The sequence below is a fragment of the Neoarius graeffei genome, chromosome 4 (genome assembly GCF_027579695.1).
Source record: "Neoarius graeffei isolate fNeoGra1 chromosome 4, fNeoGra1.pri, whole genome shotgun sequence".
NCBI lineage: Eukaryota > Metazoa > Chordata > Actinopteri > Siluriformes > Ariidae > Neoarius > Neoarius graeffei.
This window is the reverse complement of record NC_083572.1, coordinates 68,839,953-68,851,980: the sequence shown is the minus strand read 5'-3', so window position 1 is coordinate 68,851,980 and position 12,028 is coordinate 68,839,953. Positions and strand designations below refer to the sequence as shown.

The 12,028-nt window shown below is 41.9% G+C and overlaps 1 protein-coding gene across 3 annotated transcripts in view; it reads left to right on the top strand.

Annotated features, from left to right (window-relative positions):
- The window catches only part of rad18 (RAD18 E3 ubiquitin protein ligase), a 206,667-nt gene extending 198,376 nt beyond the window's left edge, over nucleotides 1-8,291 (top strand). For all 3 annotated transcript variants that reach the window (XM_060919547.1, XM_060919545.1, XM_060919546.1), the window contains one exon: nucleotides 8,066-8,291. In XM_060919547.1, the coding sequence (XP_060775530.1) occupies nucleotides 8,066-8,093 (28 nt within the window). In that variant the 3' untranslated portion in view covers nucleotides 8,094-8,291. The remainder of the gene's footprint in view (nucleotides 1-8,065) is intronic.
- The last annotated feature ends 3,737 nt before the right edge of the window (nucleotides 8,292-12,028 follow it).

Here is a 12,028-nt window from a genome sequence, read left to right as displayed (position 1 = left end):
GCGTTTGTCTTTTATGAAATTAAATAAATCAATTATTTTAAACAGACTGTACCTAAAGTTCATCATATCTTAAAAATTCTCCAAAAAAAAAGCCCTAGGAAAAATGATCGATTGAAACATAATGAGCTCCATGACCGCGTCTGAGGCATCATTTTAACTCTGACTCGAGCTCCAAATTTGGCTAAAATGCACAAATTCCTTGACGACCTCCTGCACTGGAGATTTCAGCAGCATGAGGCTGGTGTCAGTTGAAAGCTACTGAAGAGTGCTTTTTAATGGCTATAATGATGTGCAACTGTATAACGTATGATGTTTCAGTCATTGTGATCTCGCGTTATTGTTCAGTTCACGTGTGCAGAGGATGCATTTTACATCTGTTATTTGTGCAGATTGGGGTCTTTGGTGCTCAAACAGTGCAGTTGCATTAGAAAAATGATAAAAATGGTGACGCAGTGGTTAGTTAGCACTGTCGCCTTCCAGCAAGAAGGTTCTGGGTTCGTGTGGAATTTGCATGTGTCGTGTCCCCCCCCCCCCCCCCCCCCCCCCACGTGCCACTTCAAATACATGCAGATTAGATTAAAAAAAAATGTTGAACTTGTTGTATGTTGCTCTGGGTAAGAGTGTCTGTCTGCTAAATGCCTGTAATGTAATTAATAGACTCCAGTTTGCCTGTGACCCTGTAGAACAGGATAAAGCGGCTGGAGATGATGAGATGAGATGATTCTGTTGATCTAACACCACAGAGCAGTGATGGCTCAATGGTTAAGGCTCTGGGTTACTGATCAGAAGGTTGGGGATTCAAGCCCCATCACCACCAAGCTGCTTCTTTTGGGCTCTTGATTAGGAACATCAGATTAGAGGTTTGCGCGGGTCGGATTTTTCAGTCCCGCCCGCGCCCGCATTGTGCAGTCCCGCTCCCTCCCGCGCCCGCAAAGAATTATGATTTTCAGTCCTGCTCCCGCCCGCGCCCACAAAAAAATTATGATTTTCAGTCCCGCTCCCGCCCGCGCCTGCCATATTTTGTCCCGCTCCCGCCCGCAAATCCCGCATGATGCAGACGTTCGCGTTATTTCTCAGGAAAGTTCTTGTCTCGACACAGCGTGATGGTGCCCCGCCCCCTACTTTGAGTGGATTTGAGCATAAATATCTACAGCTCACGTTCACGTTTGTTATTATTTACCTTGTTTCTGAATTCAGCATGTAGTGTCTCTAATAATAATAATAATTAGTGCTGTCAAGCGATTAAAATATTTAATCGCGAATCGCACATTTTTATCACATGAGAAACCATTGTAATTCTCTGATCAGCATAAAAAAGTGAATGGGCTTGCTTTATACCAATGGTGTTTTTTTTTTTTGTTTGTTTGTTTTGTTTTGTTTTTTAATTGCAAAGCAGAGCTAGTAAGAGAAGTGAATTGATTTACTGCTTGAGTTAGTCTACAATTCTAATCAGAGAGACAGGTTACACAGTGACGGTAGGCTTGACTCAATGCTATCCCAGAAATCCTTCCTGTAATATGCAAATTTGGCCGCCTCTGATTGGACAGGCAAATTTGCATATTACAGGAAGGATTTCTGGGATAGCATTGAGTCAAGCCTACCATCACTGTGTAACCTGTCTCTCTGATTAAAGTTGTAGACTAACGCAAGCAGTAAATCACTTCACTCATGGTTCTCTTGCTAGCTGGGTGTGAACTGCGAGTCATTAGAGTGATCAAAGGATTTCCTGTTAGGGTGATCAGTGGCAAATTTAAGATGCCATTCCTCACTCAATCTGGCAATCTGACTCTCTCTGCAAATTTAGGCATCTTAAAATGTTTTTATTAATGCCAAATAAAATATCCAGCACAAATTATATATGATAGACATAAATTTATAAATTTATACATTTTATTTCAAATACGTTTTTAGTTAGCGGGACTGCAGCTTATCACCGCTCCCGCCCGCGCCGCATATGTGCACTCCCGCCCGCGCGTGCATATGTGCACTTCCGGTCCCGCCCGCGCCCGCAATAAGCTTTCAAAATTTGTCCCGCGCCGCACTGCTTTGCGGCGGGTCCTGCGAGTCCCGCGGGACTCCCACGGGAGTGCAGGGCTCTACATCAGATCATGACTCACTCCAGCTTCCTAACAAGCTGGGATATGCAAAGAGAAGAATTTCACTGTGCTCTAATGTATCCATCCATCCATTTTGGCATATCACGACAGTGACGTGGCCGCTCTGACTGCTAATGTCTCTAGGGAACGCTACAGTAGTTGTTTCCCGTTGTCTTCTACTGGATTATTATAGAGGTTTTCTCCTCTCAACCATTCACACACACATTCACACCTACGGTCAATTTAGAGTCATCAGTTAGCCTAACCTGCATGTCTTTGGACTGTGGGGGAAACCGGAGCACCCGGAGGAAACCCACGCGGACACGGGGAGAACATGCAAACTCCGCACAGAAAGGCCCCTGTCGACCACTGGGCTCGAACCCAGAACCTTCTTGCTGTGAGGCAACCGTGCCGCCGCTCTAATGTATAGGTGGGAAATAAATGCTTCTTTGTCTTCAGCTTCTTCAGTATCCATCGTCACATATATTTTTTGTATCACAATGCATCACCTCACCCCTACTAAACAACGAAGTAAAGACCAGATCAGATGAAGCATTGAACACAACGCTGTGTCTTCAAACCTGGATAATAGTTTGCCCCTACAGATTCTAATGATCTGTACCTATGGAAGGAGCATTAGAAAAAAATTGTCAAAATTTTGCAAAGATCAGATCAGGAATGGTTAAGAAGGTGGAGTTGAATAGGATTTGAATGGTTGTGCACATGTACGCACCTCAGAACCTATGGTGGTTCAACTACAGTTAGTCTAACTAGCATTAGTCCTGAAATCACTTTCAACTGCACTCAGACATTCAAATTCTGAACATTCAGTGCTTGAAAGCCAGGTTATAACACTATAAACACAAGAAATCTGCCTCATACGGATTTACGAGAATGATGCAGTTGCTGTCTTTTTAATAAAGAGTTTGAGCTTCTACGCTGTGAGGAACAGGGGTACAGTAGGAGTCCATTTCCGTCCCCCAAGGTATAATCTGCACTAATGTAGAGCTCCTTATTGGACTTCAAGGTAACTATGTGTACCTTTTTAGGGCCAAAAAGGTACATACATGTTCCCAATCAATATATAAAGGATCCAAATAAGTACCTTGGCCTAGTGACAAGCCGTTGTACCCCTAAAGGTACAATAAATGTTATTTACCAGCTGGGAGGTCTGTATGGTGAAATACCGTGACCGAGGTCTTGAAAGTACTGAGCGAGGCCCTCTACTGTGGCGCGGAGCTAGCCTGCCCTGGCAGCGCTGGCTCCTTCGGGAGGGGGCAGGGGTCGCTGGCTGCCAAGTCTGGGGAGGCTGGGACCTCCCCTGCCCGAGTTACGAGCGTGCAAAATCGGGCTGGAGCCGCCGTTGAAATGAAACTGATGCGGAGCACCGCGCTGCGCCTCGGGGCGAATTACGTCTTTCTCCTCGTGCTTTCTTCCCGTGGGCGGTCGCAAGCCAAGGTGGGTGAGGCCATGAATACTAATTTTCGAAGTGACGTAACTTCGTATGGCTTTTTCTGATCCGCTAATTTTTCTGACTATTTTCTTTCATAAGCTAATACAGGGAATGGCAGTAGAATTACATTTTCGCATGCATATGCAACTCGGAGTGAACTATAGTATTTCAAAAAGAGCCAGTTTTAAACGTTTTTGGTGGAAGGGCACCTTTAAAAAAAAAAAAAAACTACTTCATTTTCTGGTAAAACAAGCTATTCAACTAATTCAAAGCCTGATAGATGGAGTGTCCAGACCTTTCCAGGAGGTCTGTGATAAATTCCTCCCTCATGGAAGATTACTTGCAGTGTTCATTTTGCTTTTATCGTTTTAGGTTTTTTTGAAGCACTGCATACATTTTTTTTGTTTTGTTTTGTTTTTTTTGCTCACAGGAGAATTATCTGGCTGCACTGGGTGCTTGCTGATATCAGACCGAGATAGATGTAGGTGGAGTGAATGGATGTCCTGTCTATAAAAAGGCCGAAAAGAAACGAAACCCAAACAAGCACTCAAGACCATAACACGTTTTCCAGATGGGTTTTTCCTCATTTGCCAAGACCATGGCCTAAACCAATTTTTTTTTTGTCACTTTTACATATTTTGCAAGTTATTTGTACAAGTAAGAAATACAAAAATAACCGATTTGCACATTTTAAATAGTCCTTAAATATTGAGTGCAGTTGAAGGTTAATCTCGTGTTTTTTGTCCTTGAGTCCGTCTCTGCTGATTGAACGTGAAGTGCATTTTAAAAACAGCTGTGATGGAAAGTCACTTGCACAAGGTTGCATAGCTATTTAACATCTGTGCTGAAATGCACAAGTTGGTGAAATTAGGTTTTAACATGCGTCAGACACAGTCAAACTTGAGAAAAGAAACCAGAAGATGATGTAGCAATTGGCTTGATCCACCCAGTTTATTAGAGACCGAAGCCTCACTTCAAACACTTCAGTGTTTGGGGGCGTCGTGGCCCAGGTGGATAAGGCGCCATACCATAAATCCGGGGACCCGGGTTCGATTCCGACCCGAGGTCATTTCCCGATCCCTCCCTATCTCTCTCTCCCACTCATTTCCTGTCTCTACACTGTCCTATCCAATAAAGGTGAAAAAAGCCCAAAAAAAACTTTAAAAAAAAACACTTCAGTGCTGAGGCCATGGTAAGTCTGTACATCTCATCTAAACTGAAGATTTATGATGTGTAGCTGCATGCATTACTACACTCAGAATCAATTAGTAAACTTATGTTGGACTGCACAGGTTAATTCTGCTTCGAATCTTACATCGATGCCTTATACCTCCTCACAGGATGCGATCTCCCACAGGTGCTGTGTAGCGAGCTTTCCGAAATTGCCTTCCTGCAGGTTTTCTTCACTTCACTGCTTCCTTCTTGCTTCCAATCCCGCTTCCTTTCTAATCACGCCTCTTTGAGTTGTCTTGCTTGAAATGATGTAGGTGGATTATTGACCTTGAAGCTGCTTAGATGTAGTGTTTATTAATTGTGAAAAGTTTTCTTAAGAGCGCCATGTGATTTGGCTCAATGTTTCAGTCAGCGCTCTGAGAAGCACTTGAGCAGAGAGAGGGCTGAAGAGTAAAAAGGTGAACGGGCTGCAGCTGAACTTCTAGAGGAATCTAATACCATGTCAGAACACATTACTTGAAGCTATCCAAGTAATCCTCTTATTAAACTCAAATTAGATCGGAGTATCCTGTATGGTTCACTACATTACCGTCTCTAGTGATACAGCTTTTGCTAGTTTTTTTTTTTTATTCTTTAATTAGTGGAAAGTTGTCTAATCTTGTTTAAGAAATCAAATGAGTTTTATTTACAGCACCAGTCAAAAGTTTGGACACCTACGCATTCATGGTTTTTAGCTCATCCAAGCACAAGCTTGTCCATCGTCATTGTCTGTCTGTCTGTCTGTCTGTCTGTCTGTCCACGATTTAGAAAAATCGCTGCTCCTCCTACAGGATTAATCGGATTTCGATCAACCTCGCATAAAATGTTCCCCAGGTGGGTGTGCATAAAAGTTGTCAATATGCTGGTGCCACCAGTCATATTTACAATTTTATGGGTGTCTGAAATTTTTGGGTGACGCGTCATGTTAAACGCTACTCTTCGATCGGATTTCAAACTCACACAAAACAGTGGCTGGTATGAGCTACAGCCTCATTGAGGCTATTTTTTCTGTATTTTGATTACTTCCTACATGATAGATCCATACTGAAGACATCAAAACTACAAAATAACATATGGAACATGTATGGGATTGTGTGTTAAACCAAAAAAAAAGGGTTAAAAACCCCAAAATGGTTCATATTTTAGATTCTTCAAAGTAGCCAGTGTTTACCTTGATGACACTTTGTACACTATTGGCATTATCTTAAAGAAGATACGCAGAACCATGGCCTCACTTTTCGTTTATAAATGCCTTGAGGCCTCAAACATGGTGCAGGAATAGTTTTAAGCATTAACAGTAAATCTAATATAGTAATTTTTGCGATTAAAATTATTCATATAGGCAGCGGTCTGAGTGAATGACCTTGACATCTGTGACGCCACAGCAGGAAGTCTATCGGTCTCATTGCCATTTCTGCTATACTAAAACACAGAGCTGACTGCAATTCCGATCCTCCATTTTGAGCTAATTTATCGCCATGCCACGTAGATGTGTTGCTGGCCGGTGCAGCAACACTACAGAAGGTGGATTTACGTTGCGTTCATGGCCCAAGAATGTTCAAACTGCAAAGATTTGGACGCGTTTTGCGAGAAGTTCACGGGGACATTGGGCGCCTACGAAGTGGTCTCTCCTCCGCTCTGCACATTTTACTGAAGACTCATACGAGACCTTTGATCTGTTGAGGAGCGTTGGCTATAAGCCCGTATTGAAAGAGGGTGCAGTACCAACAATTAAAGGAAAAGAAAACTACAAGAAAAGGAAAGTAAGCTCAGTTGCACCAGTTCTCCTGGAGTGTGAGCCAAGGGTTGTTGCTAAAACCCGGGACAGAACAGGATGTGACATATTATCGCTTGGGCAGTGACCTCCCTGTGGTTGTTGCTAAAACCGGTGACGTCCCGTCCCAGGTTTTAGTAATTGCCTGAGCCGAGCAGTAACGGCGGAGTACTCAGTATAGAGAAAATGGAGAATGAGTGGAGCAGCCGTCTGATTTCTCTGTTGGATATGCTTGCCTCAGCAGCAATATCTCACCCTTACGTGGAAGAAGCGAATGAACGGAGAACTGAATGAACAACTGAAAGTCAGATTGTTTCAAAACAATTGGCCGCAAGGTCGGCCTTCAGGAAGCGAGAACACAGACGGATAAACTCCGACTCTCATTTGGATAAAAAAAAAAACACTCGCTGTTTACCTACATTTAGATTAATACATGTAACTTGTATTGTGTGTTTAAGTTACCGGTATAAGATGATTTAATTTGCTTCAGGACATGATTGTCTCAGTTCATCTGATTATTTAATTAGCCTTTTACGTTTTATCAGTGAAAATGCATGCATGTACATGTCTGTTGCGCAAGTTATAACACCCATCTTGTTTTAATGAGAGTCAACCCACAATCAGTGAAGTCAAATCAGTCTTAGTTGAGCGAGTCGGTAATGGGATTTCTTACTTTCAACATAAATTTGTATTTATATGACTTTGGTCTATAGCTGTAAAAGGTCTCGACCTTAAAACCGGTTACCGCTGTGACGTCACACACTCAGGGTTGGCTGGCATTTTTTTTTATTCCCATTTATGCAGTATACAAGAGTCAAGGATGGAGATACTATCCACTCAGAAATGTATTAAAAAATAAAGGTTCTGCGTTAACCAGCTTCATGAGGTCGTCACCTGGAATGCTTTTCAGTTAACAGGTGTGTCTCGTCAAGAGTTAATTAGTACAATTTCTTGCCGCTTTAATGTGTTTGAGAGCAAATAATAAAAATCCAGTAAATAGCCCTATTAGACGACTGTAGTAATCCATATTATGCCAAGAGCCGCTCAACTAAGTAAAGAGAAACGACATCCATCGTTACTTTAAGACATGGTGTGGGGGGGGCGGGACACTTATTCATGGACAGTAACCTGAGCTCAGGATCGAATCGGCGACCCTGGGGTTGGAAAGCAGCAACGATACCAACTGCATCACCTTGGAGTAGAATTTGAATAAACTGTACGGTAAAATCGAGTCCTCTGATCCGGTCCTGGAGTTTACTTTGCATCGAGAGCTGATTGATGGGCTTTCACAGAGAAAAGGATACAGATTGAGCAGTGTAATGGAACCACTCAAGGGAACACTCAGTCTTTTTTAATATGCAGTACACTCCTGGTCAGTGTGCAAGTCTTTCATGGCTAGATGTTTGATTTTTCTTTTCTTTTTCTTTTTTTTTTTTAACCCTCATTTCTCTTCAGTCTCTTTCTGCTCAGTAGAGCAGGGCTTTACTGCTGGACCAGACAGGTCAAAATTCTCTGATTTTCTTTCCACAGAGTCCCAGAGAGCGGTCCAAAAGGCTAATGCAGAGCTCCTGAGAGTCGAATCCGCTTACTGCAGGGGGGAATGCACTGGAAGGCTCAGGAGAACCAGCGTGACACCTGGACTCGATTTAAAATTAACGCTGAATAGACCTTTTATACCTTTACACATGATTCTCAGTTTTCAGTACAGGATTTGTACATGGATTTTGAACAATAAAATCTATTTTTTTTTTTTTAAGTCTCTACTGTATCCCAGCATATTAGTGCTTATTATTATTATTATTATTATTATTATTAAATCATTACTTATTATTGCTTATGATGGTTATGTACTATTAATTTTAAAGCTTTTTTAGCAATTTCAGTGAGCTGTAGCTTGCCTAAATGCACAAATCCAGACAGATGAAGAAATTATGCATTCACAGCCAGCTATCTGAATCTTGCCTTTCTTTCTGCTTTCACACTTCAACAATTTGAACATCTGAAAGCGGCATGGTTCACAAAGCATGGATACCCGTATTGTTTGGCACATTTCCAGTTGAAGCTTAGCATGCGCTGCTTCTTATTGTTTACTTAATTATAAGACGGCTGTCTTTCCTCTTGATGTATTTATGTTCCATGCGCAAAAAGGATTAACAGTCCCTATATTGAACCTGTAGGGTAAATGAGCTTAACCGCATACTACTTTGTAAAGAGCAAAAAGCAAAATGGTCTTCAGCCAAGCAAAAATTCAGAGGCTTGTGATTAAAAGAAGGATGTGGGAATTCAGTGAATGTTTTTGATTTCTTCATCTGTTCCCTCAGGAATGAGCCTGTGTTTTAGTGAATCTATTTCACATCTGCAAAAGGTTAGTCCAAGGCAATCCACGGTTTTGGACATGCATTCAGGTAAACATTTAAAAACAGCAAGCAAAGGCAAGGGATCTAGCGTAGAACTCGATGCGCTTGCTTTAGGGGACATGGTACAGTGCTCACTGTAGACGCAGAAGTATCACTTGACCGGGGCTTCAGATTTTAAAGCCAGTTGGTAGGTCTTGAAATACTTTGTCAACAATCAATCAGTAGAAAAGGGCCATGTAATGGGCGGAGCTGACCAGAGCTTATTCCCAACGCAGCAGCGACATGCAGTAGTGGGTTTTGCCTTATGGACATGTATCAGGAACAGCAGTGTGCGCGCACACATTTTACACAAACATTTTATATACACACACACACTACCGTTCAAAAGTTTGGGGTCACTTTGAAATGTCCTTATTTTTGAAAGAAAAGCACTGTTCTTTTCAATGAAGATCACTTTAAACTAATCAGAAATCCACTCTATACATTGCTAATGTGGTAAATGACTATTCTAGCTGCAAATGTCTGGTTTTTGGTGCAATATCTCCATAGGTGTATAGAGGCCCATTTCCAGCAACTCTCGCTCCAGTGTTCTAATGGTACAATGTGTTTGCTCATTGCCTCAGAAGGCTAATGGATGATTAGAAAACCCTTGTACAATCATGTTAGCACAGCTGAAAACAGTTGAGCTCTTTAGAGAAGCTATAAAACTGACCTTCCTTTGAGCAGATTGAGTTTCTGGAGCATCACATTTGTGGGGTCGATTAAATGCTCAAAATGGCCAGAAAAATGTCTTGACTATATTTTCTATTCATTTTACAACTTATGGTGGTAAATAAAAGTGTGACTTTTCATGGAAAACACAAAATTGTCTGGGTGACCCCAAACTTTTGAACGGTTGTGTGTATATATTATCCCACAAAGTTGAGTTGTACATGAGCTGATAGCCGATGAGATTGAGTGGAATAACTTTTTTTATTATATCCACATTCACTGGATTTGGAGAACAGAGCGTTTTTATTTTTTGCAAATTTGATAAACTTTTATACAAAATAATTTCTGCTTAGAATGTAAACAAATTGGCGAAATGACAGCAATTTGTGGAAAATGCTATAATAATTCTTGAAAAATTAAAAAAAGATATGTTCTTACCATCAAATGCTTTTATTCTGTGTGTATTTTTTTTTGGGGGGGGGGGGTGTTTTCGAGTAGAGTTTTTATTTTGGCCTCAGTTGGTTTTGCAACATGCTCCGCCATTTTGTTTTTCTCTACTCACGGTATATGAGCTGATAGCCTAGTAGTAGAGTAGCCAATTGGAGCACACGATTGCTTATATCCAGTGAATGTGGATAGATCAGCGTTTTCCCCAGAAAAAAAAGTAAAGCACTAAATTCTGGCATGATAATACACAGACAATTGAGCGCTGAAAGCACGAAGCAAAACTGGGGGGGTCCGGGGGCATGCCCCACTGGAAAATTTTTTAAAATAGATGCTCTCAGGTGCATTTTCAGGGTCTCTGAGAGATTTTAGATATATGATTCTAGGATGGATTTTACCAGTGTTTCAATGATCTCATCTCATCTCATTATCTCTAGCCGCTTTATCCTTCTACAGGGTCGCAGGCAAGCTGGAGCCTATCCCAGCTGACTACGGGCGAAAGGCGGGGTACACCCTGGACAAGTCGCCAGGTCATCACAGGGCTGACACATAGACACAGACAACCATTCACACTCACATTCACACCTACGGTCAATTTAGAGTCACCAGTTAACCTAACCTGCATGTCTTTGGACTGTGGGGGAAACCGGAGCACCCGGAGGAAACCCACGCGGACACGGGGAGAACATGCAAACTCCACACAGAAAGGCCCTCGCCGGCCACGGGGCTCGAACCCAGGACCTTCTTGCTGTGAGGCGACAGCGCTAACCACTACACCACCGTGCCGCCCTGTTTCAATGATTTCTGACCTAATAAGTATTTATGTATACACATTTGAAATTTCACCTTAAAGTTCAACTGTTTTGTTATAGATTACTGAGGTATATGATAGATTGAAAATCTACAGGGATCCCTTAATTATCTATGATCAAGTAGTGTTGTAACAAAAATGTGCATGAAAATATGACCAGTGGTTTGCTCCATCTTATGCAATCCAATGAAGAGAATCGATCATCGTGACCTCCTGTTGATCACAAAGGGATCTGAACCTAAGAACTGCCACCTTAAAATAAGTTGCTGTATTACTATAACTGTAATGATTTAGAATGTTTCTGATGCAATTACCGTAATATATGTATAACTAAGATACACTGAAAAGTAAGGCAACTGCATATTATAAAGTTTAAATTTAGGCACTTTATTAAATGGACTAGATTAAGATTAAAACATATTTAAAGGAAAAGAAAACTTGATTCGTACATTTAAGTTTGCAGAAAGATTATGTACTTATAAACACATTCATGAAGAGAATTTGACGAGCAATTTGGTAGTGTGATGTCACTGTGAGCATTTAACAAAAGAATAATCCGGAGCCTTCTTTTGTTAAGTGGATCCCAGTGACATCACACTGCCAAAAATCTCATCTCATTATCTCTAGTCGCTTTATCCTGTCCTACAGGGTCGCAGGCAAGCTGGAGCCTATCCCAGCTGACTACAGGCGAAAGGCGGGGTACACCCTGGACAAGTCGCCAGGTCATCACAGGGCTGACACATAGACACAGACAACCATTCACACTCACATTCACACCTACGCTCAATTTAGAGTCACCAGTTAACCTAACCTGCATGTCTTTGGACTGTGGGGGAAACCGGAGCACCCGGAGGAAACCCACGCGGACACGGGGAGAACATGCAAACTCCACACAGAAAGGCCCTCGCCGGCCACGGGGCTCGAACCCGGACCTTCTTGCTGTGAGGCAACAGCGCTAACCACTACACCACCGTGCCGCCCACTGCCAAAAATGCTTATGATTATTATTTGAAATTATGCTATATTTGACACATTTGGACAACTTCAATTGGTGAGAGTGTTTATAAGTACATAATCTTTCTGCAAACCCAAACTAATGAATTAAGTTTTCTACTCCTTTAAAGCAGATTCATTCTCCTTGGCTTTTGCTTGGCCCAATGTTGGCCAACC